Source organism: Rana temporaria, chromosome 1 (assembly GCF_905171775.1).
Source record: "Rana temporaria chromosome 1, aRanTem1.1, whole genome shotgun sequence".
Classification (NCBI taxonomy): Eukaryota; Metazoa; Chordata; class Amphibia; order Anura; family Ranidae; genus Rana; species Rana temporaria.
The window spans coordinates 216,770,404-216,792,751 of record NC_053489.1 but is presented as its reverse complement, the minus strand read 5'-3'; the positions used below and the strand labels follow the sequence as shown (position 1 = coordinate 216,792,751).

General features: G+C 41.9%; 1 protein-coding gene across 4 annotated transcripts in view; it reads right to left on the bottom strand.

Moving 5' to 3' along the window:
• The window catches only part of PXN (paxillin), a 68,714-nt gene that overhangs the window by 20,048 nt on the left and 26,318 nt on the right, over positions 1-22,348 (bottom strand). For all 4 annotated transcript variants that reach the window (XM_040350391.1, XM_040350402.1, XM_040350411.1 and 1 more), the window contains exons 2-6: positions 14,352-14,563; positions 10,119-10,195; positions 9,893-10,032; positions 9,137-9,326; positions 8,911-9,046 (exon numbers count right to left, since the gene is read on the bottom strand). In XM_040350391.1, the coding sequence (XP_040206325.1) occupies positions 8,911-9,046; positions 9,137-9,326; positions 9,893-10,032; positions 10,119-10,195; positions 14,352-14,563 (755 nt within the window). The remainder of the gene's footprint in view (positions 1-8,910; positions 9,047-9,136; positions 9,327-9,892; positions 10,033-10,118; positions 10,196-14,351; positions 14,564-22,348) is intronic.

Here is a 22,348-nt window from a genome sequence, read left to right as displayed (position 1 = left end):
CTACTCGATCCATTTCAATCCGGGTTCCGTCCCGGACACGGGACAGAAACGGCCTTACTGAAAATATGGGACGATGCGCTCGAGGCCGCAGACGAAGGAGAATCGTGTCTCCTGGTTCTGCTGGACCTAAGCGCAGCTTTTGACACAGTAGACCATAAATTGCTACTGAGACGACTAACAGAAGTCGCCGGAGTCTCAGAAGATGCCTTACCATGGTTCTCCTCTTTTCTTGGAAACCGATCACAAACAGTGAAACTGGGATCCTTCACGTCAGAAAAACGCACGGTGCCATGTGGGGTCCCCCAAGGATCCCCCCTATCACCGGTGCTGTTTAATATCTATCTTCGTCCTCTCTTTGATATTATCAGTAGCCATGAACTACTTTATCACTCTTATGCAGACGACACGCAGTTGTATTTTCGCATCTGCCATAAAAAGGATCATCATCTCAGATTAGAGAAATGTCTCTCTTCAATAGAAAGCTGGATGACTAAGAGTTATCTCAAACTCAATAGTGCTAAAACAGAACTCTTTATCTTCGATGCCAGTCGGAAGAAACCACCGACAACAAACTGGACACCATCTCCCATCCTGGGACAAATCATCGCCCCTAGCTCCAAAGTCAAAAGTCTGGGAGTCACGTTTGACACCTTCATGACAATGGACGCACAAATAGGGTCAGTAGTCAGCGGGGCGCACCATTTGATGCGCCTACTACGCAGACTGATTCCATTTATCCCCAAAGAAGACGTAGCAGTCGTGGTGGGAACTGTCGTGAATTCCAGACTGGACTATGCAAATGCCCTTTACCTCGGGCTACCCAAGTACCAAATCGCTCGTCTTCAAGTCGTACAGAATACGGCCGCTAGACTGGTGACTGGGAAAAAATCTTGGGAATCAATCTCACCTTCACTGAGATCCCTTCACTGGTTGCCAGTGAAAGACAGAATTGCATTCAAAGCACTCTGCCTGACACATAAGTGCATCCATGGGAAGGCTCCTAGATATCTATGCGACAAGATCAAACCGCACAATTGCAATCGCATGCTGCGATCCACCGACCAAAATCTGGTCAAGGTTCCTAAAACCAAATACAAGTCCAAAGGAGAAAGAAGGTTTGCTTTCCAGGGCCCCAGGCTTTGGAATGCTTTACCAACCAGCATTCGGTTGGAGCAAAACCACCTGTCTTTCAGAGGGCAGATCAAAACCCTGCTTTTCTGAAAGGCATGAGACACAAACAACAAGCGCCCAGAGGCGATTCAGTTCGCATGAGCCGCGCTATATAAGTTTTTCATTCATTCATTCATCTCCTGTATCAGCCAGTGCCAGATACAGGGGGAGAGGGAGAGCCCTCGGCTCAACAATGGCCGATAATGCCTGGGAGTGGTGACCTCAACAATAAGCTTATTATGGCCCATCTGTTGCCAGCTCTCCCTCCTTTTCCCTGCAGCTGCCGCTTACTGACACACGGTAGCTGGATCACATGACTGAAGCAGTCTGAAAATAGGCAAGTATACAGATCTTTCTTACACAAGTTAGTCAAAATAAGTGTTAGGAGGGGGGAGGTGACAGTTAATGGTAGTAAAGCTTAAGCAGAATTGTAGTTTAATGTGTAAAGGAAAGTGTTTTTTGTTGGATGAGATGGAGAGGTTAGAACACAGGTCAGATTTTTATTGCAGTTAGAACAGGAAGAGAGGGGAAGCTCTTGTGAGCCTGGTGAAAACCCATCATCTATTACATTACACCAAAGCAAAGTTGGAATGTTACAACGAGCACCAATTAAGAGCAAGTTCTGCAAAGAGCACCAATGAAAGGTTAATGTTGCTGCTTTAGCGCTTCTTATATCTACAAATTTATTGCAATATCTATAGCTCACTGGTCACATGTTTTCATGGGTTATTTGTGGATAAAAAAAAAAAAAAAAAAAAGTTGAAAAAGGCTGGGGTTTGGAATACAGTCTGTTGCCGCAGTCTTTTAATAGGAATAGAAGTACAGAAATTCGGCTATAGTGTTGCAAATTCTGAACAACCTGTGTCGACAGGCATTTTTTTCCCATACAAGTCTATAGGAAAGCAAAAGCAACTTGAAGCAGATCAAAAGCAGGTCAGAAGGAGGTTAAATGCATCTGTCAAATTCTGATGATCTCAAACTTCGGTCACGGAGACAAGCCCAAAGTCCATTAAAAGAGGCCCTTAACTTTCAAAATATCTCAACTCTTCTCAAAGTCTTCCTGTTCTCTCAAAAAGTCACAAATAATGTATCCATAGCACATACATTTTCATAAAGTCCATAATTTCTTCTCTCTAGTCTTATTAAAATGCTCTGCTGACCCAAGAACATTAAAGCACATTTCCAAATTTCCAATCAATTTTGAGAAACACCACTATGTGTTGTGTTTCCATTCACACAAAAATAAAAATGTCATACTTTTATAGCTTCTTTGAAGGAGGATTATAATAGCAATACAAGCTATTCTGAACAATTTCTGAGACAAAGCGGAGGACAATGTCGGCTTACATTCATTAACATACAATGCAGAAGCCAATCCTCGAGATCTGTAGCCATTTGATGGGACAGGGTTTGGATCTAGTTTACAACCCCAAAATTAGATTTGCCAGCACAGACAGGGTTACTTATGGGGACATTACCACCGCCACAATGTTACACAGGGGTCAAGCCAAGTAGCTAAGCAGTCCTTAACCCACTGGATGCACTGGCCATCACAGCTCTCCTTCCCCTCTCCACAACATAAAGTTGCATTTTTCTGTGTTTTTTTAACATGGGTCGACTGAAGTTCCTCTTTAAGTTAAAAAAGCACTTAAAAATGTAAACAATTTTTTTTTTTTTTTTTTTACAGTAAGTAAACAACAATTTTTAGATCATTTAAGTTGGTAAGACTATTTTTATGTAAGCACATAACAAATATAAAGTAGGCGTTATTGGCTGGAAAAGTTTAATTACATCCAGTCAAAAGGCATGGTTGCCATGGTTATGCGAGAATCATTTCAAATGATGTGCTTTGTATGCACATCCAGGCTGTGAAGTTTTATCCCTGTGAAGGAAACCCAGCAAAAAGAAGGTGAAGTAAAACGGAGAATTCAGTAGAAGGATTTATGACTAAGCAGACAAAAAGTTCATTGTTCAAAATATGGCAGTGAGAACATTGCAGAGTGAAAAGTAAAAGCTGCAAACACAATACACACAAAGCATTAGTGAATATTAGAGCAAGCAGTGATTGACAGCATACAACTGTTACTACAGCCCATGAGGAAACACCTGATCAGAAAAGCAAAAATTCAGCACTGAAAGCAGGCATCCAAGCGCAACATTACATATCTTCATGTTGTGCCGGTAGCTTTATGCCAACCTGTGCTTAACCACTTAAGGACCGCCTCCTGCACATTTACGTCAGCAGAATGGCACGGCTGGGCACATGCAGGTACGTCCTGTGCTAGTACCCGGTCGCGGTGCGCACCCGCGACCCAGTCCAAAGCTCCGAGACCCGATCGCCGCTGGAGTCCCCGGAGCTGAAGAACGAGGAGAGCTGTATGTAAACACGGCCGTTCTTCACTGTGGCGGCATCATCGATCGTGTGATCCCTTTTATAGGGATACACAATCGATGACGTCTCACCTACAGCCACACCCCCCTACAGTTGTAAACACACATGAGGTCACACATAACCACAAGGGGGCGCTGATGGGGTTAACTCCAAAACTGCAATTGTCATTTTCACAGTAAACAATGCATTTTAAATGCATTTTTTGCTGTGAAAATGACAATGGTACCAAAAATGTGTCAAAAGTGTCTGAAGTGTCCGCCATAATGTCGCAGTCACAAAAAAAAAAAAAAAAAAAAAAAAAAAGCTGATCGCTGCCAGTAGTAAAATTTTTTTAAAAAAAAAATGCAATAAAACTATCCCCTATTTTGTAAACGCTATAAATTTTGCGCAAACCAACCGATAAACGCTTATTGCAATTTTTTTTACCAAAAATGTATTTTTTTTAAATATATTTTTGGGGGATGTTTATTATAGCAAAAAGTAAAAAATATTGCATTTTTTTCAAAATTGTCACTCTATTTTTGTTTATAGCGCAAAAAATAAAAACCGCAGAGGTGATCAAATACAACCAAAAGAAAGCTCTATTTGTGGGGAAAAAAGGATGCCAATTTTGTTTGGGAGCCACGTTCCACGACTGCGCAATTGTCTGTTAAATCGACGCAGTGCCGAATCGCAAAACCTGGCCGGGTCCTTTAGCTGCCTAAAGGTCCGGGTTTTAAGTGGTTAAGGAAAAATGACAGGCAGGCAAAAATAGAGTTGGCCACTTTGAAACCAGCAATGCGCCATCCCAGGAACATTTCTCATGTTTAAAGCCACCATTCAGAAATTGCAATGTAGTTCAATAAGTATATAGATAAGTATAAGTAGTGATGCTAGGATTTTCTTTAAGCTACACATGACAAAAAAGATCAACTAAATTTGGCACAAAACAGCCTCAATCCGCTTCTCGGGTCGCAGCTGCTCTTAGCCCCTCCCACCTCCTGAGTGCCCCCAGAGCAAGCAGCTTGCAATGGGGGCACCCAAACAGGTTAATTCTTGAGCTGTAACTCTGCATGCCCGCCCCCCCTCTTTCCCCTCACTGGCTGACATTAACAGCAGCGGAAGCAGATACTTCCCACTGCTTTCAGTCAATGAGGGAGAGCCAAGGCCCTCGTGCACATAGCTGCATCAAGATAGGGCTCAGGTAAGTAATTGGGGAGGGGGGGGGGGTGCATGATGCACATAGGTTTACTACCTTCATGCATACAAAGCATGAAGGTAAAAAACCTTGAGCCTTTACGGCCACTTTAAAAAAAAAAAAAAGGGATTTAAAGCCAAACTTTAAAATCATATATGAGATAAGCTGCCTATACAAGACCGGGCTCTATACCCACCAAATCATTTTGGAAATACCTGTAAAAAGGGAAACAAAAAAAATGTCATAAAAAGTAAAGTAGGTAGCTTTAATGCAGAAACCCCCCAAGCACGTCTCTTCTGCATTAAAAATCCTGCCCACCCCCAACCCTCCTTTTAATTTTATAGCCTGAGATTCCACTCTAACATGCCAACTTACATTGAAAATGTCCATTTATCACTCTGAGCAAAAGAACTAGAGGCTTTAGCTAGATTTTAAAGAGAAACTTTACTCTTCCTCCTCTACCAATAATGAAACCCGCTCCCACTTTAGCTGGCCAGGGGCATCAAACTCAATTTCAATGTGGGCCTCGTCAGCATCATGGTTGCCCACAAATGGCTGAATGTATCTGTAAGACTATATATATATATATATATATATATATATATATATATATATATATATATATATATATATATATATATATATATATACACACACATATACACACACACATACATATATATATATATATACATACACACACACACACACGTATAAGCCGACCCGAATATAAGCCGAGGCACCTAATTTTACCACAAACAAAAAAAAAAAAAAAAAAACTGGGAAAACTTGACTCGAGTATAAGCCTAGGGTGTCCGTGCCTAGCCTAACGTTTAACATGGGAACAATGAAAGGGGTGCCCGGCTTTGAAAAATCCGTGCTCCCCAAACTGCACACTTGTAGAGGAGAAATAGAGCTATAATGTGTGCCAAGTTCCTGGTCCAGGGGACCTACAAACTGCCTGTACCGGGTCCCCAAAGTCACCAGAGAAATTACCATTTAACATGGGAGTCTATCGAAGGGGTGCCACGCTTTGAAAAATCGGTGGTTCCCCAGACAAACTTTGCACACTTGTAGAGGAAGAGTGGGGCTACATGTGAAGATCAGGCGCAAAAAGGTGACTCGAGTATAAGCCGAGGGGGGCATTTTCAGCACAAAAAAAAAACTTGGCTTATACTCGAGTATATACAGTAAACTTACCCAGGGCTCCCCCCCCCCCCCCTCTCAAAAAATAGGTGCCCCAACCAACACTATACCTACATCTCCCTCGTCCCAGCTGTGAGCACAGGGTGGGCAGGGATCTGTGAGAGCACCAAGAGACAAGCTGCCCATGCAAACACAGAAGAGTGATACTGGCACCGGCCCCGAGTGAGGACAGCACTGTATCCCTGGACTGGCAAGTGTATCTATTAAAAGAGAGAATCTACAGTATTTGTAGCATCTGACAATTAAAAAAAAAAAAAAAAATGACTGATGAACCTCAAGTTCACAGCTTTAGAGCGATCAGCTAGCAAGCCAAAAAGCGTTAAGCTTTGATACGCAAGTTCCCTAGTCTATGATGTTTAATAAGTTACACATTTATATTCGCTGTCAAAAGACCTTCATTACAAATACTGTGCATAAACCGGGCCTTCAAACTTTGGTTATGCTTTAAAAAAAAAAATAAAAAAAAAAAAACACACATAACCAGTTGAACCAAAAGTCCAGCCTGCAAAAATCTAAGCCAAGGATCCTTGGGTTGTTCAGACCCAATACAAATGGAATGGAATAGATATGGTGGAAAGTAAATCTTTTACATCCATAAGCATTCACTCTGTACTGCCGTAAATTTTACATTCACTTGAATAAAAAATGTTGATGTGGGTTGCATACCTTGCATGCTTACTGTATCATTTAATAACATTTTAAATACGTATTTGCAGCTTTACATACTTACAAGTGAAGTCGCTGCAATCAACAATTTTGCAGAATGACTACTGTGGAAGGGCTTATAATAGGACGAACCTTTAAAAGCAATAATCACATTTCTATACCATTAAACTCCAAAAATGTGTGTGTGTGCGCGTGTGTGTGCGAGAATATATATGAGATTTAATTATGTTTGCACCAAGAGAGATAATTATATATATATAAAAAAAAAAAACACTATTATACGACTTACCTCACCTACAACCATACCCCTTAGAGTCCTCAGTTATGTAGCAAGCAAAGCAGAGTAACAATTAGAGTTTAGGGAGGGTTGCCTGTGTCCTGTACTATATACCAAGACAAGTCATTTACAGGCAAGTCAATTTCCCTAATCTTAATCAGGACATGGACAACTTATTCATACACCATGAGAATAGATACCCAACATGTCACGGATCTTCACTATGTCCAGGCAATGATGAGAGATCTCTTTTGTATGCTTGTGAGCAGGGCACAAATGTGGCAAAATAGTGTCTTCAAAAAGATGAAACTCTGAAACTACCTTTGGAAGAAAAAAAAGATGGTCTTGGGCATAACACAACCTTGTCATTGTGAAATATGAAGAAAGGCTCTTTACTGAAAAGGTCTGCCAATTCATTAACTGTCCGACAGACGTTATAGCGACTAAAAAGACTAATAGTCAGGTTGAAAAAAGACACAAGTCCATCTAGTTCAACCAAAAAATAAGAAAATAAAATAAAAAGATACAACCCCATATACAAAATCCTTCACCCACAGTTGATCCAGAGGAAGGCGAAAAACCCCAGCAAAAGCATGATCTAATTTGCTACAGCAGGGAAAACAAATTCCAAGCATCATCTTTGGGGTGCTTTAAGAGCAGTGTAGCTCCTAAAACAACCTGCCCATTGAAATCAATGGGCAAAGCCGCCAAAGTGCCTGAAAAGCAATTTGGCAGCGGCGCATTGCAGCGCTATTAAACCTCTTCTTCGCCCGCTAGCGATATACCGCTTTACTGCAGATGCCCCCCCTGCCCCCATTGCCCTAAATACGTTAGTACACCGTTATATTTTCATTCAGAAAATAATCTGAGCTTGCCAGAACCACCTCTGGAAAGAGTCTATTCCACATTTTCACAGCTCTTACTGTAAAGAAACCTTTTCGTATTTGAAGATGAAAGCATACCCCTTGTCCTCTGATGTTCTCAACTACTTACGGACCGTCCACCGCAGGAATGCGTCGCTACTTTGAAGAGGAATATTAGCTACCATAACCCCGATATCCTCCTCTTCAGCAGGCAGTCCGCTTTCAGATAAAAGTGCTCTCTGTGGCGGTATTGCTTTTAAAAATCGGTGGCAGGAGAGGGGGCCCCCCTCCCGCCGCACCCTGGTGCCCCCTGCCGCTTACCGGAGCGGTCTGCAGCAGCGGAGGCGACCAAGTCTGTTCCACGGGCTGACATGGAGACAAGCGAGGGGAAGATGGCCCCCACCTGTCTCCATATCATTGCAGGGTGGAAGCAATGTCAAAACGTCACTTCTGACTCCCCCCCCCCCCCCCCCTTTTTTTTTAAAATGGACATTTTTTATTGTGTTTTAGTGTAAATATGAGATCTGAGGTCTTTTTGATCCCAGATCTCATACTTAAGAGGACCGGTCATGCTTTTTTATATTACTAGGGATGTTGATCTTCATCCACCTTTATTCTTTCTAAATAAAGGGTGACCCTGTCTTACTTGCTCACGATGCTGACTGTATATAAAAAGTCAGGACTTTGCCAGTCACAGTTAGTCCTCCAAATCGGTCTTCAGGAAATGGGTTACATAGCAAGGTGAACATCCCAAGCAAAACCCAGTGTCTGAAGCAACATTATAGGTCTCCCCCCAAGAGTGTGATCCAGGTCCAGCTCCCAAGAAGGCTTAAGAAGACAGCAAGATTGAAAAATACAAAGATTAAAAAAAATATATAAAAACTAGAAGCTGGTTTCTTCAGGAAAGGAGAAGAAGACCATCAACTACAGACACTAGCATAAACAGGACTCATGGGAGTAGGGTATAGTTATAAGGGAGGTGTCACGAGAGTGTGCATTCTCAACAGCTTGCCAGTGTTCAATCACCTGAAGGTATACACCTATAAACCATGGTGTAAGAATAAGTTGCCTGTGTCATGTATGATTTTAGTAAACTCACTAAAATAACAAAGATGAAAATACAAAGGGCTCAATGAAACGTTAACTTTAGAACACATACCTTAAAATCAGAAAGTGAGGCCATGAGTTCATCCAGTTCACGTGTAGCAGAAGAGGCGGAGATTCGAGTTTGCTGCTGGTTGGTGCTGACCCTCTGAGGGTTGTGCATCTCTCCTTGAGGCACAGTGATTGACGGACTGCATTAGATATAATAATAATAATAATAATCAACAACAGAGTACAGATTCAAAAACCGGCAAATATATTCTTACAGCAGTGGTACTTACACTGGACTGGGAACAGAGCTTTCTAGTTCATCTAAAAGGCTTTCCACACTTGGACGGACATCTTCTATGCCTCGTGCTCCATTTCGCTTAGGCTTTTCCTTTGAGGCTTGTCCAATCTTAATGGCAAAGTTGTCAGAGACACTGGTGACAGGAGGAGCCATGGGCTGCGAGAGGTTTCTGCTCAGGTCATCTGCAAGTATAAGTGTCTCCAAGAACTGACTGGTGCAAAAATATTTTTTCTCAAAGCCACTGCTTGAGGAAAGGTTTAAAACAGAAGTCATATTCCTGCACTGGCACAGATGCCGACATGCAGTGACTCATAACATTGGCCCAACGAGATCTATAGTTTGCTGTTAAACTCAAATACAGAGCTTTAGTTCTCATAAATGGCTAAAAAGCTTAATTTACACAGGCGCTTAACCCCAAGCAGCGCTGAGACACTTTTTGCGCACAGCTTTATGCTGGCAGCCTATACAAGTAAGTGGGGATACAGTGGCTGTATGGACTTATACGCAAGTTTGACAACGCAAGGACTGCTGCACGGCTGTGTGGGTGAGTCCATACAGCCTTTGAATCTCCAATCATCTATATGGGCTGCCTGCATGCAGCCAAGCCCTACTCAAAAAAATAAATCACGCTGTATGGAGCACAACGCCAGAAGTTTTCTCAAAACTGTAATATGGAAAAATTGAAGAGAAACTCTTTTCAGGGTACATATAGGTTAAACAAAATCAAGCAGTACACATTGTGTCTCACCTGATGATATGCTACTTGGAGGCCCTTGCTGCACAGCATTTAATTCCAGAAGTAGACGGTCCAGCTCTGACAGATTGCTGCCCAGAGACGTGCTTATGATTGTGGGAGACGGCTCTGCAGATCGCTGCTTATTGGGAAAACTGTCCCAAGAACAAAAAGCAGATCAAATCAAAAAGGGGCATCTCAGACAGGGAAGAACATTACAAAGCTGTCAAATAATGCTTACCTGTATACATGCTCCTCTTCACCAGCAGAAGGGGACAGAACAGTCTCCTTCAGAGATGAAGAATTGTGAAGGGGATTCTGGGGAATAATATTAAAGGATGTCAGAAGGTCAATCACAGTTAGCTACTAGTTTTTAATTTTTGCAGCTGAGCTCACAAATGTGACATGCTGGCTGTACCCAAGTCAATCTTATCCATCGAGTTGGACACAAGCAGCCTGCCCATAAGATAGATTTGGAGAGAGATAGATAGAGATATATATATATATATATATATATATATATATATATATACACAGTGAGGAAAATAAGTATTTGAACACCCTGCTATTTTGCAAGTTCTCCCACTTGGAAATCATGGAGGGGTCTAAAATTGTCATCGTAGGTGCATGTCCACTGTGAGAGACATAATCAAAAAAAAAAAAATTTATTTGTATGATACAGCTGCAAATAAGTATTTGAACACCTGTCTATCAGCTAGAATTCTGACTCTCAAAGACCTGTTAGTCTGCCTTTAAAATGTCCACCTCCACTCCATTTATTATCCTAAATTAGATGCACCTGTTTGAGGTCATTAGCTGCATAAAGACACCTGTCCACCCCATACAATCAGTAAGAATCCAACTACTAACATGGCCAAGACCAAAGAGCTGTCCAAAGACACTAGAGACAAAATTGTACACCTCCACAAGGCTGGAAAGGGCTACGGGGAAATTGCCAAGCAACTTGGTGAAAAAAGGTCCACTGTTGGAGCAATCATTAGAAAATGGAAGAAGCTAAACATGACTGTCAATCTCCCTCGGACTGGGGCTCCATGCAAAATCTCACCTCGTGGGGTCTCAATGATCCTAAGAAAGGTGAGAAATCAGCCCAGGACTACACGGGAGGAGCTGGTCAATGACCTGAAAAGAGCTGGGACCACCGTTTCCAAGGTTACTGTTGGTAATACACAAAGACGTCATGGTTTGAAATCATGCATGGCACGGAAGGTTCCCCTGCTTAAACCAGCACATGTCAAGGCCCGTCTTAAAGCGGTGGTTCACCCTCCTTCACATCAGTCTAGCATTACATTCGGCATCGTAGCGCGAAGCTACAGTATGCCGGTCTTACATTTTTTTTATCCCCGTACTCACTGCGCTATTGCACATTGAAGATTCCGACTCCCGCGGGGAATGGGCGTGCCTATGGAGAGGGAGGATGATTGACGGCCGGCTTTGGCACGTCACGCTCCCCGAAGACAGCCGGAGTAGGTCTCGGCTCTTCACGGCGCCTGCGCACAGGCTATGCGCAGGCGCCGTGAAGAGCCAAGCCTATTTCGGCTATTTCCGGAGAAGCGTGACGCGCCAGGGCCGGCCGTCAATCACCTTCTCTCACCATAGGAACGCCCATTCCCCGGAATCTTCAATGTACAATAGCACAGTGAGTACGGGGATAAAAAATGTAAGACCGGCATACTGTAGCTCGCGCTACGATGCCGAATTTTATGCTAGAATAAAAAAAACATTTTTTTTTTTTTTTTTAATAGGGTGAACCCCCGCTTTAAGTTTGCCAATGACCATTTGGATGATCCAGAGGAGTTATGGGAGAAAGTCATGTGGTCAGATGAGACCAAAATAGAACTTTTTGGTCATAATTCCACTAACCGTGTTTGGAGGAAGAAGAATGATGAGTACCATCCCAAGAACACCATCCCTACTGTGAAGCATGGGGGTGGTAGCATCATGCTTTGGGGGTGTTTTTCTGCACATGGGACAGAGTGACTGCACTGTATTAAGGAGAGGATGACCGGGGCCATGTATTGAGGGATTTTGGGCAACAACCTCCTTCCCTCAGTTAGAGCTTTGAAGATGGGTCGAGGCTGGGTCTTCCAACATGACAATGACCCAAAGCACACAGCCAGGATAACCAAGGAGTGGCTCTGTAAGAAGCATATCAAGGTTCTGGCGTGGCCTAGCCAGTCTCCAGACCTAAACCCAATAGAGAATCTTTGGAGGGAGCTCAAACTCCGTGTTTCTCAGCGAGAGCCCAGAAACCTGACTGATCTAGAGAAGATCTGTGTGGAGAAGTGGGCCAAAATCCCTCCTCCAGTGTGTGCAAACCTGGTGAAAAACTACAAGAAACGTTTGACCTCTGTAATTGCAAACAAAGGCTACTGTACCAAATATTAACATTGTTTTTCTCAGGTGTTCAAATACTTATTTGCAGCTGTATCATACAAATAAATAGTTAAAAAAAAAATCATACATTGTGATTTCTGGATTTTTTTTTTGATTATGTCTCTCACAGTGGACATGCACCTACGATAACAATTTCAGACCCCTCCATGATTTCCAAGTGGGAGAACTTGCAAAATAGCAGGGTGTTCAAATACTTATTTTCATCACTGTGTATATATGTATATATATATATATATATATATATATATTTTTTTTTTTAAATATACGTTTTTAGTAAATAGTTTGCAAGGTTACATTCAAAAAGCCCATAGTCTGGATCGCCTTCATCCCATATATCACAACATTGATGAAGCCAGAGAAGTAAAAACTTTTCTAATATTTGGAAGATCAATATAAATATATCTCATCATCTGTTCAACATAAACAACTATACTTACTTAAAGTCACCATTATTACACTTGGGCAAGAATCTACCCAAAGGCAAAACAAAAGACAACAAAAAGAAAAATAGGAAAGGACAGAGGAAAAAAAAAAAAAAAAAAAGTTGGGAGAATTGCACAAGCAATTCAATCCATTTCTCTGACAAGCTATGTGGGGAACCACTATTTTAAGTCAGAGTCACGTCATGAAGTAAAAACTATTTATAGGAAAGATCTTAGAATAGCAAAGCCCAAAAACGCAACCCAAGGAGACCCTATTGCCATATACTTAGGCTAACAAGCATGTATGTTTGCCGTTAATTCTTCCATTCTCCTTAAACGACTCAGCTATCCACTCTTTGAAGTGGTTATAAAACACAGCAAAAAAAAAAAAAACCTGCAAGACAAAGGCATAATAAGCTAGTATGCATAGCATACTAGCTCATTATGAATGACTTGCCTTACATCAAAGCCCCCGCAGCGGTCCTCGTACCCTCCTCTGGCCGGCGACATCTCTTCCGGGGGTTACTTCCAGGTATCGCGGCTGGACGGAGCTGGACTGATGTCACACTCCCTGAAACAATGGCACATACGTGCCATTGCTTCAGTTTGCATGTGCCGATGACATTGGCACATGCAGGAGACAGGGGATATCTCCTAAACTGTTCAGGTGATATACAGGGTAGCTACAGGTAAGCCTTATTATAGCTGCAGCAAAAAGTCTCTCCCTTAGAGCCTAGATAGACAGACAATAGGGCCATTTCCAGAGATTCCTGATATGGCATACCAGTAGCAATAGAGCAAATTTGAAAAACAGACTCCCAAAAAGTTGTAATCTGGGGGCAAGTCCACCATATGTGGATCATTGTTCTACTGCAGCCGTAAGCTGTTTAGTTATTGGATGTCCCATGTATGTCCGAAATACTGAACTCGTTAATGTTTGGTACCTGCTGTCAAATGATTATTTTATATTACAGGCTTTCTACATACAATATATAATTACAATTATCATCCAAAGTACCTACATAATTTACAAATCTTTTGAATACTGTATATACTCGAGTATAAGCCGACCTGAATATAAGCCGAGACGTCCTAATTTTGCCACAAAAAAAAAACAAAACAACGTATTGACTCGAGTATAAGTCTAGGGTGAGAAATGCAGCAGCTACTGTAAGTGGGGGAAAAAAGGGTCAACAATGCCCATCTGCAGCATCACTGTGCCCATTCTGCAGCCTTATGATCTCCCGGCGCTGTAACATGGTCTAGTCGGTGGCCGTCCAGTGTAACAAAGCCCCGCCTTCTACGCGATGGAACGCTGACTCAGTTTCCCAGCAGTGAATCAGTGTTCAGCCTATCAGGGGCGAGGACGAGAAGAAGGCGGGGCTTTGTTACACTGGACAGCTGCTGACTAGACTGCATGTCACAGCGCCGGGAGATCATAAGGCTGCAGATCGGCACAGTGAGGCAGGAGAAACGAGTATAAGCCGAGGGGGGCTTTTTTAGCACACAAAGAAAAAAAATGTGCTGACAAACTAGGCTTATACTCAAGAATATACAGTAATCATGTATGTTTTGATAGCCCCAATCAGGATATGAAAAAACACTCAATTCTGCCTCGAAGCCTTTCACCAATTTACCTGCTGATGTGAATATTTATTGGAGCTGCTGGTCCAGGAATCCAAAGAGTCTGCATGGACTGTGCCATTGAGGGACTCGCTTGCAGCTGGAACAGAAATCTCTTGGTAGGTTTGGCACCCACTGGGATAGGAATATGGGGTCTCCTCAGATAAGAAGACAGGCCGCTTGGAAATATGAGATGTGGTAGATTCCAGGTCAGCAAGCAATGCATCTGCAATATACAAACACAGCGTTTAGAAAACTGCAATAGTAAGTCACTTATAGGGCACCTTAATGAATAACTAATTAGACAACTTCGCTACTTCCACTATGGAACAATTTTAACATTAAAATCTGTATTTTTGGCTATAAAAGTATTCAAAACCCCCAGGATATGTTCTGAAAGAATGGGGCCATGTAAAATAAAAAGATGGTAGTTGAAAGGTTTTATATTTGCGCAACCGATTTATCAAATCTATATTTTTTGGGGAAAATACACGAACATGAATTTAGGTACACACAAATCTAATCAGTTTTTATTTTATTTTTTAATACCAATAAATAAAAAATAAAAGTTGTGTTAAATAGATACCAAATGTATTAGGCCTCAACACTGAACACTTTGCCTATGAAATTATGGTACCTAAATCATCAATAAGTAGCACTTTTAAATTTCTGTAAATGAGGAAAACGGAAAGAAAATAGGTGTTGTGAAATTTACATTTATGTGTGCTGCATTTGTGCTTCTGCATTCGAATGTGTGCACACGTGCATGTTATTTTCCTTTAATTAGATTTTACATTAACACATATATTTTTACTTTGTTAAAAGTTCCAGAAGGAGCAGAAGAGATTGTGAACCACAGAGTGGAGGGCAAACTCAATCTGTCCCCACTGACAATAAGGGAAACCGTTTCTCCTCATTCACTTTCAATGCAGAAGTACAATTTCCAGATAACCCCATGTTAGGACAGAAAGGGTTCCGATAAAAGTGATTTGCCAACATAGTACAGACAGATTTGATGTCAACTTTCAAACACCACCTCAATTTTATTAGCCCTTTAATTCCAACCCGTAGGATGTTTGTTACCTTGAAAATTTGTTTCATAAACCGCTGTGCAAATATCACAATGCTATAGCAAATTGCAACAACCTTTTTATTCTCCATGGCCTTTGCTTTAAGAAAATATTTAACGTTTTAATAAATTTTCTGGCAAAAAAAAAAAATCAGATTTTTACATGTATGAGAAATGTCAGAATTGACAGGTAGTGGTCAGTGGTTAAAATATGATTGTATAAATCACTTACCAACAGCTATGTGAAGCTAGAGACTACTTAAAGAATTGATCAAATGACAGTATATTCAATCAGGTAGGCCATCATACATTAAAGCTGCACCTGTGACTCCAAGGCCCCTTTCACACTTGTCTATGTAATCTTGAGGTGAATGGATCTCAAGTCACATCAAAGTAGTGAAGGTACTACTTTGAAGTCACACAAATATGAACGGTATGACTTGTCATGCGACTTTGTAGTCCCAAGTTGCACAAGTGTGAAAGGGGCCTAAAGGATATTTTACTATGAGATTGTGACAGCCCATTTATCATAGGTATTATATAGTGAAGACAATTTACACAATGCTTTACATGTTATACCATCAACCCCATTTCCTGTGTGAAAGAGGAAGCCACGAAAGACGACGATTCGCTTAACACCCCTTAAAACAAAGTTCAATCTAGCCTTGAATGAAGACTACAACAATCTTGGAATAAGCCAGGTTCTTCCACCTTCATTCCAGGCATAAAAGGACTGGGGATTTTAGCATGCCCAGGAGGCACAGGTGCAGCATACAGCCTCACTGCCAGCAGCCTGATAAAATGTATGGCAGCCTGTTCTTGCAAGGGCTTAATAGTGTACCTACTAGAAATCTGCTGTAGACTGACAGACTGCAGAGGAGGCTGCACCCATGCCCCACCATGCCTGGATGTAGGCTGTGCACCTAGACAACCCTGAGTGCAATAGACAGAACAGTATATATGGGAGGAAGTCACAAAGGAACACTTGAAGGATGGATGGATGACTGAAATGCATTATCTCTAGAGTCTACACAGTTAACCTGCACTATAGGGCAGGGGTAGACAGATAACCTTACAATTCAGGCCTGACATGAGGAAGCAGAGCCCTAGATTTCACCAAGATGAGTGCAGAATAAGACAGTAAATCATGAAGACTAGTGCTTTGCCTTTTGCTTTCCTTTTTTAGCAAAGCTTCCAGAATTTAGTTCCCCTTTAAAGCAGAATTCCAGGCAGATATTAAAGATGCAATTCTGTAATCATGAATATATCACCAACTATATTTTTTTAATAAAAGTAGTGCTAGTACCTGCTTCTGGCCTGTTATCAGCCACTGGTGCATGGTTCCTGTACAGCAAAGCTGGAGTGTGAGAGGAAGAAGCAGCACAAAGCTGGCAAGAAGCATACTGATCAACATCAGATGTGCTCCTCACTGTGCCCTTTCTCCTTTCAGGCCCAGTTCACACTGGTACAGTGTGGGAAGCGCATATGATGGGACACAAACTGCACTGCATTTCTGTTCAAATCAAATGCGATTCTGCAGCAGCGCAATTTGGGCTGTTCTTTTTGTATGGCTCAAATCGCACCACATCAAGATCATGCAGGACCATTTTTTTTTAAACCACACCAGAATCTGATCACATGGCTCTTCACACCCACTGGATCAAGAGACTGCAAACAGATTTTGGGGTGTCATTAACATACACACCCACAGTGGTTTGCATGAATAGGGTGAGGTTTTAATACAGTGCAGGAAACAGAAATCGCTGTGAAATGCGCACCAAAACAGTGTGAACCAGGCGTCATGGTCCAATCACAGGCTAGGGCAGGTCCAGGACAGTAATGGCTCACTGGAAGTGTATTAATTGAAGCTAAAACATCAGAGTGATGACATCTAGCACCAGAAAAAAAAGAGCTGCGGATGAAATCTTCCAATTTAAGCTGAATATTACGGTAAATGCTGGTTTGGTCATTTTATCGGGCTATTTTTCTCTCTCAAGTTTTGGCTGCAGTTCTGCTTTAATCAATGACCTGCAACAAGTATTACAGTCAAAGTCAGGAAAAAGTCAGAAGAACTTATCCACACACTCCAGATTAGGGCTTAAAAATATAGGACGCCAACATAACTAGGCAGCTTCAATTTACATAGAGGTCAGATAAGGCAGCCAAACTTTCAATAGTTTTATGGGGTTTCTTTTTAACTAGTTTAATTGCAAAATAAAAAATAAAGTACTTTTTCAAAACAAATTGTGAACACATTGTTGCATAGTTAATATATTTAGCTCATTCCCTTGCCATGTATAGGTAGATAGAGTGTCAGGCCCTAGACTACCTATTAAGGGCTTTTGCACGCAGGCTGGCTGTATTTCCTCTGCCAGGGCAGCCCAAGTGCAGTGAACAGCCCGTCATTGACATGAATGGCTGTAGTCTGATGTACTAATGTGTACAGTGGTGCAGACTATTTGTTGATTTTTCTTTGCATATGTTGTCTTCATGCAACAGCCTTAAAAGCAGAGGTCCACCCCCCCCCCCCACCCAAAAAAAAAAAAGCCAATAAAGGCTACAATTTTTTTTTTAAATATTTACCAGAAGTGGCCGTTACTAGCAGATCTTCCTTGTCCGCGGTGGGTTGTCGTCTCCTCGTCACGCTGCCTCCTGGGAAATGGGGAGCGGTGTCTTCTGGGACCTTGTGTGTGTCCCAGGAGACATCTGCCCATTCACATAGAGCAGGCGCGGGTCGCAAATGAGCAGTAGGGAAGCGGGCAGTGAAGCCTAAACGCTTCACTTCCCGATTCCCCCGCGAGGATGGCGGCGGGACAGCCGAGACCCGAGTGATTGCTCAGCTTTGGCTGCCGACATCGCGGGCACCCTGGACAGGCAAGTGTCCTTATTGAAAGGCAGCAGCTGCAGTATTTGTAGCTGCCCACTTATTTCTTATTTTTTAAGCCGGACCTCTGCTTTAAATAAGCAATGGTTTAAGCCCATGCACTTCATTACAGAACAACTTCTGAAGAAAAGGGATTGAACCATGATGCTAATAGAGTGGGAAATTAGATATGGGTAATGTATAAATACATTCGTTCATCACACATTAAATAAGTCACCCAAAATATAGCTTATAACCAAGATAAATTAAAAGGGGATGTAAAGGTTTGTTTTTTATTTTCTAAATAGGTTCCTTTAAGCTAGTGCATTGTTGGTTCACTTACCTTTTCCTTCCATTTCCCCTCTGAAATTTCTTACTTCCTGTTCCTCCTCAGTAAGCTTTCCACCATCATCCGAGCGGTGGTTAGTCAGCCAGAACAGCTTACTGAGGAGGAACAGGAAGTGAGAAATTCAGACCAACAAAAAAAAAAAATTTAGAAGAGAAATCGAAGGAAAGGGTAAGTGAACCAATAATGCACTAGCTTAAAGGAACCCATTTAGAAAAAAACAAACCTTTACAACCCCTTTAAGCAAAGTGTTAAATATTGGTTTGAAAAAAAAAAAAAACACTAAATATTATTTCCAAACAAATCATCCATATATATTAACTGAATGATGTTACTGTAATAATTTTTTTTATATAAAATCATTTGCGAGTCCCATGACCTACCAAATCCCCCCCCCCCCCCCCCTCACTTCCATTCGCATGGAAACAGCAGTGCACATTAGTTGTGGTCATGTGCACTTTACATGAGTACATAGTAATAGTTTATCTTGGAAGTGATCAAGAGAGGGTGGCTAGGTTCAGTGGGACAATAAAGAGAACGTTTGGAAATGTGGAGGACTAGAAATGTTGGTTCAAATCCCAACCTCGGCACTACCTGCTTGGAATTAGCCTGTTGCGGTAGGTTAATTGACTCCTGAATAATTGGCCCCAATATGTGCGTTTGCATGAGAGAGAGGTTGGCTATAGATGATGTGTTATCTAGGAAAGAACATTGCCCCCCATTAACAGTGTTGATGGGGGAATGCCCGCTACGCCATTGTGTTCTGGTTGCACAGGAAGAATTCTCTGCCAGCAGAATACAATGGTTACTGCTAGCAGCTATATATTCGCTTTGTCGCTTTAAAGTGACTGTAAAGACTTACTTTTTTCTTATAATAAAAGATATTATACTTACCCACTCTGTGCAATTGTTTAGCACAGAGTGGCCCCAAACCCCCTCTTCTGGGTTCCCGGCTGACGCTCTTGGCTCCTCCTTCTGTCCAAGTGTCCTCATAGCAAGCTGTCTCCGAGTCCGGTGAGGGTAGAGGGAGTAAGGGAGGGGGGAGGGGAGCAAGCAACATAGCAGTCAATCGAGATCGGTGTCAGTTAAGTATCCGTTAGGACATCTTGGAAGCTTTTTACCTTAAAGGAGTTGTAAAGGCAGATTTTTTTTATCTTGATGCATTAAAGTGGATGTAAACTGGATTCATGAAATCTAATCTGCACATCCATCTGTAGTGTTTTCTTCTCTCTCCAAGTCCCATGGCTTTCTCCTGCTCCGTAGCTCTGTTATCAGCCAGATAACCTGACAAGTTCTCCAACACAGGAGAGAAAAGGAGCCCGTGTTGTGGGAGGTTGCTATAAATAGATTAGCAGACAGCTTGCCTTCTCACAGCAGAGCTCCACACATTCTTTCCTTTGCCAATGTGGAGGGAGGGGTGTGCCTTTCCTCCAATCGGCTGTATGCCAATAATCCACTCCCCAGTGCTAAACAGGAAGAGAAAATCTAACACAATGTGCACTTTCCAAAGGATATCTACAGCTGAAGACAGCAGATATGCATGTAAAACTTATATAGGGAGATTGGTTTCATCCCAGTGTATCATCAGAGGCCGTTTACTTCACTGGGTATATGTGAGGGTTTACATCCACTTTAAGAAAAAAAAAAAAACACCTTTAGCCTTAACGAAAAAGGATCCCGTGCTTTTTGTGAAGCAGAAAAACTGAACAGCTGGAGAGCAGATGTCCATAACAATTTAATTAAGGCTGCAGTACCTTTGATGTCATTGCATATTAGATCTTTTGCATAACTTTCTGTGCAAACTTGGGGAAGCTAAAATCTAAATCCCCCCCCCTGCCCCCCCAAAAAAAAGCTTTATTCAGCACTTGTCACTGCATGCCCCTTGTGTAAAATGTAACGTAAAGCACAGATAAACAGGATACAAACTGAAACCTCAGAGACTCATACATTTCTCAGACTGAGTCACTTCATCAGCCATTTCCGGATTGCCACTCGCAGTGTATCACACACACAGGAGTTAAGAATATTATCAAAGCACAATGCAGCGGCCAAAGGTCAGCAGCTGCACACACACCCAGGAAACTCCTAGCTGTACTCATATCCAGCTAAGACATAAAAGGAATTTGAATCTGCGGTCAGATGCAGCCCATTCCCTAAAAGCACAACAGAGGACTATACTAGATTTGCAGTGGTGTGAGTCAATGTTCTGAATGTTGCTTACCTCACAGCTAAGCAATTTCCATACTAATCCTCTCCAGTAAAGATATCATCATACAAGATTTTTGTGGATTCTATGGCAAGAAGTCAAACAGTATTTCAAAAGGCTTATTCAACCTAAAAATTCTCTAGAATTGGCAAAAACCATGCATTTGTCAAAGCCCTTTTATTAAGTTAATTATCAACCCTTTGTAGGGAAGTCCCGTCTGTACTTAGTAGGGCTGCGACTTTTACACTTTGCCATTTATGTGAACTGAAGGAGATCCATCACAACACATGTAAACACAGGTACAAAAATACAAGTCAAAAGTGTATACATCCAATATCTAACCAATATTAAAATATGCAGCCTTTGGGAATTCTCAGGCAGGAAAAACTACAGAAATCAAGAAATCAAGTAGTTTAACCACTTAAGGACCGCCTCCTGCACATTTACGTTGGCAGAATGGCACGGCTGGGCACGTACCTGTACGTTGCCTTTAAGAGCCCAGCCGTGGTGGCGCGCGCGACCAGGTCCGAAGCTCTGTGACTGCGCCCGCTGGACCCGATCGCCGCCGCCGTCGTCTGCCAATCAGTCACAGGAGCTGAAGAACGGGGAGAGGTGAGTGTAAACACACCTTCCCCGTTCTTCACTGTGGCAGCGACACTGATCGTCTGTTCCCTGACATAGGGAATGACAATCAGTGACGTCACGCCTACAGCCACACCCCCCTACAGTAAGAATCACTCCCTTAGGGCACACTTAACCCCTTAGCACCCCCTAGTGGGTAACCACTTCACTGTCATTTTCACAGTAATCAGTGCATTTTTATAGCACTTTTCACTGTGAAAATGACAATGGTCCCAAAAATGTGTCAAAAGTGTCCGATGTCTCCGCCATAATGTCGCAGTCATGAAAAAAAAAAAAAAAAAAAAATGATCGCCACCATTAGTAGTTAAAAAAAATTTTTTTTAATAAAAATGCCATAAAACTATCCCCTATTTTGTAAACGCTATACATTTTGCGCAAACCAATCGATAAACGCTTATTGCGATTTTTTTCTTAAGCAAAAATAGGTAGAATACGTATTGGCATAAACTGAGAAAAAAAGTATTTTTTGGGGATATTTATCAAAAAGTAAAAAATATTGCTTTTTTTTCAAAATTGACTATTTTTGATTATAGCACAAAAAATAAAAACCGCAGAGGTGATAAAATACCACCAAAAGAAAGCTCTATTTGTGGGGGGGGGGAAGACGTAAATTTTGTTTGGGAGCCAAATCACACGACCGTGCAATTGTCAGTTAAAGAGATGCAGTGCCGAATCGCAAAAAGGGGCAAGGTCCTTAACCTGCATAATGGTCCGGGTCTTAAGTGGTTAACCACTGCAGCCCGGACCATTTGGGCCACTTTTTTGCAATTTGGCACTGTGCCGCTTTAACAGACAATCGCGCAGCAGTGCGACGTGGCTCTCAAACAAAATTGACCTCCCTTTCCCCCCCCCCAAAAATAGAGCTTTTTTTTGGTGGTATTTGAT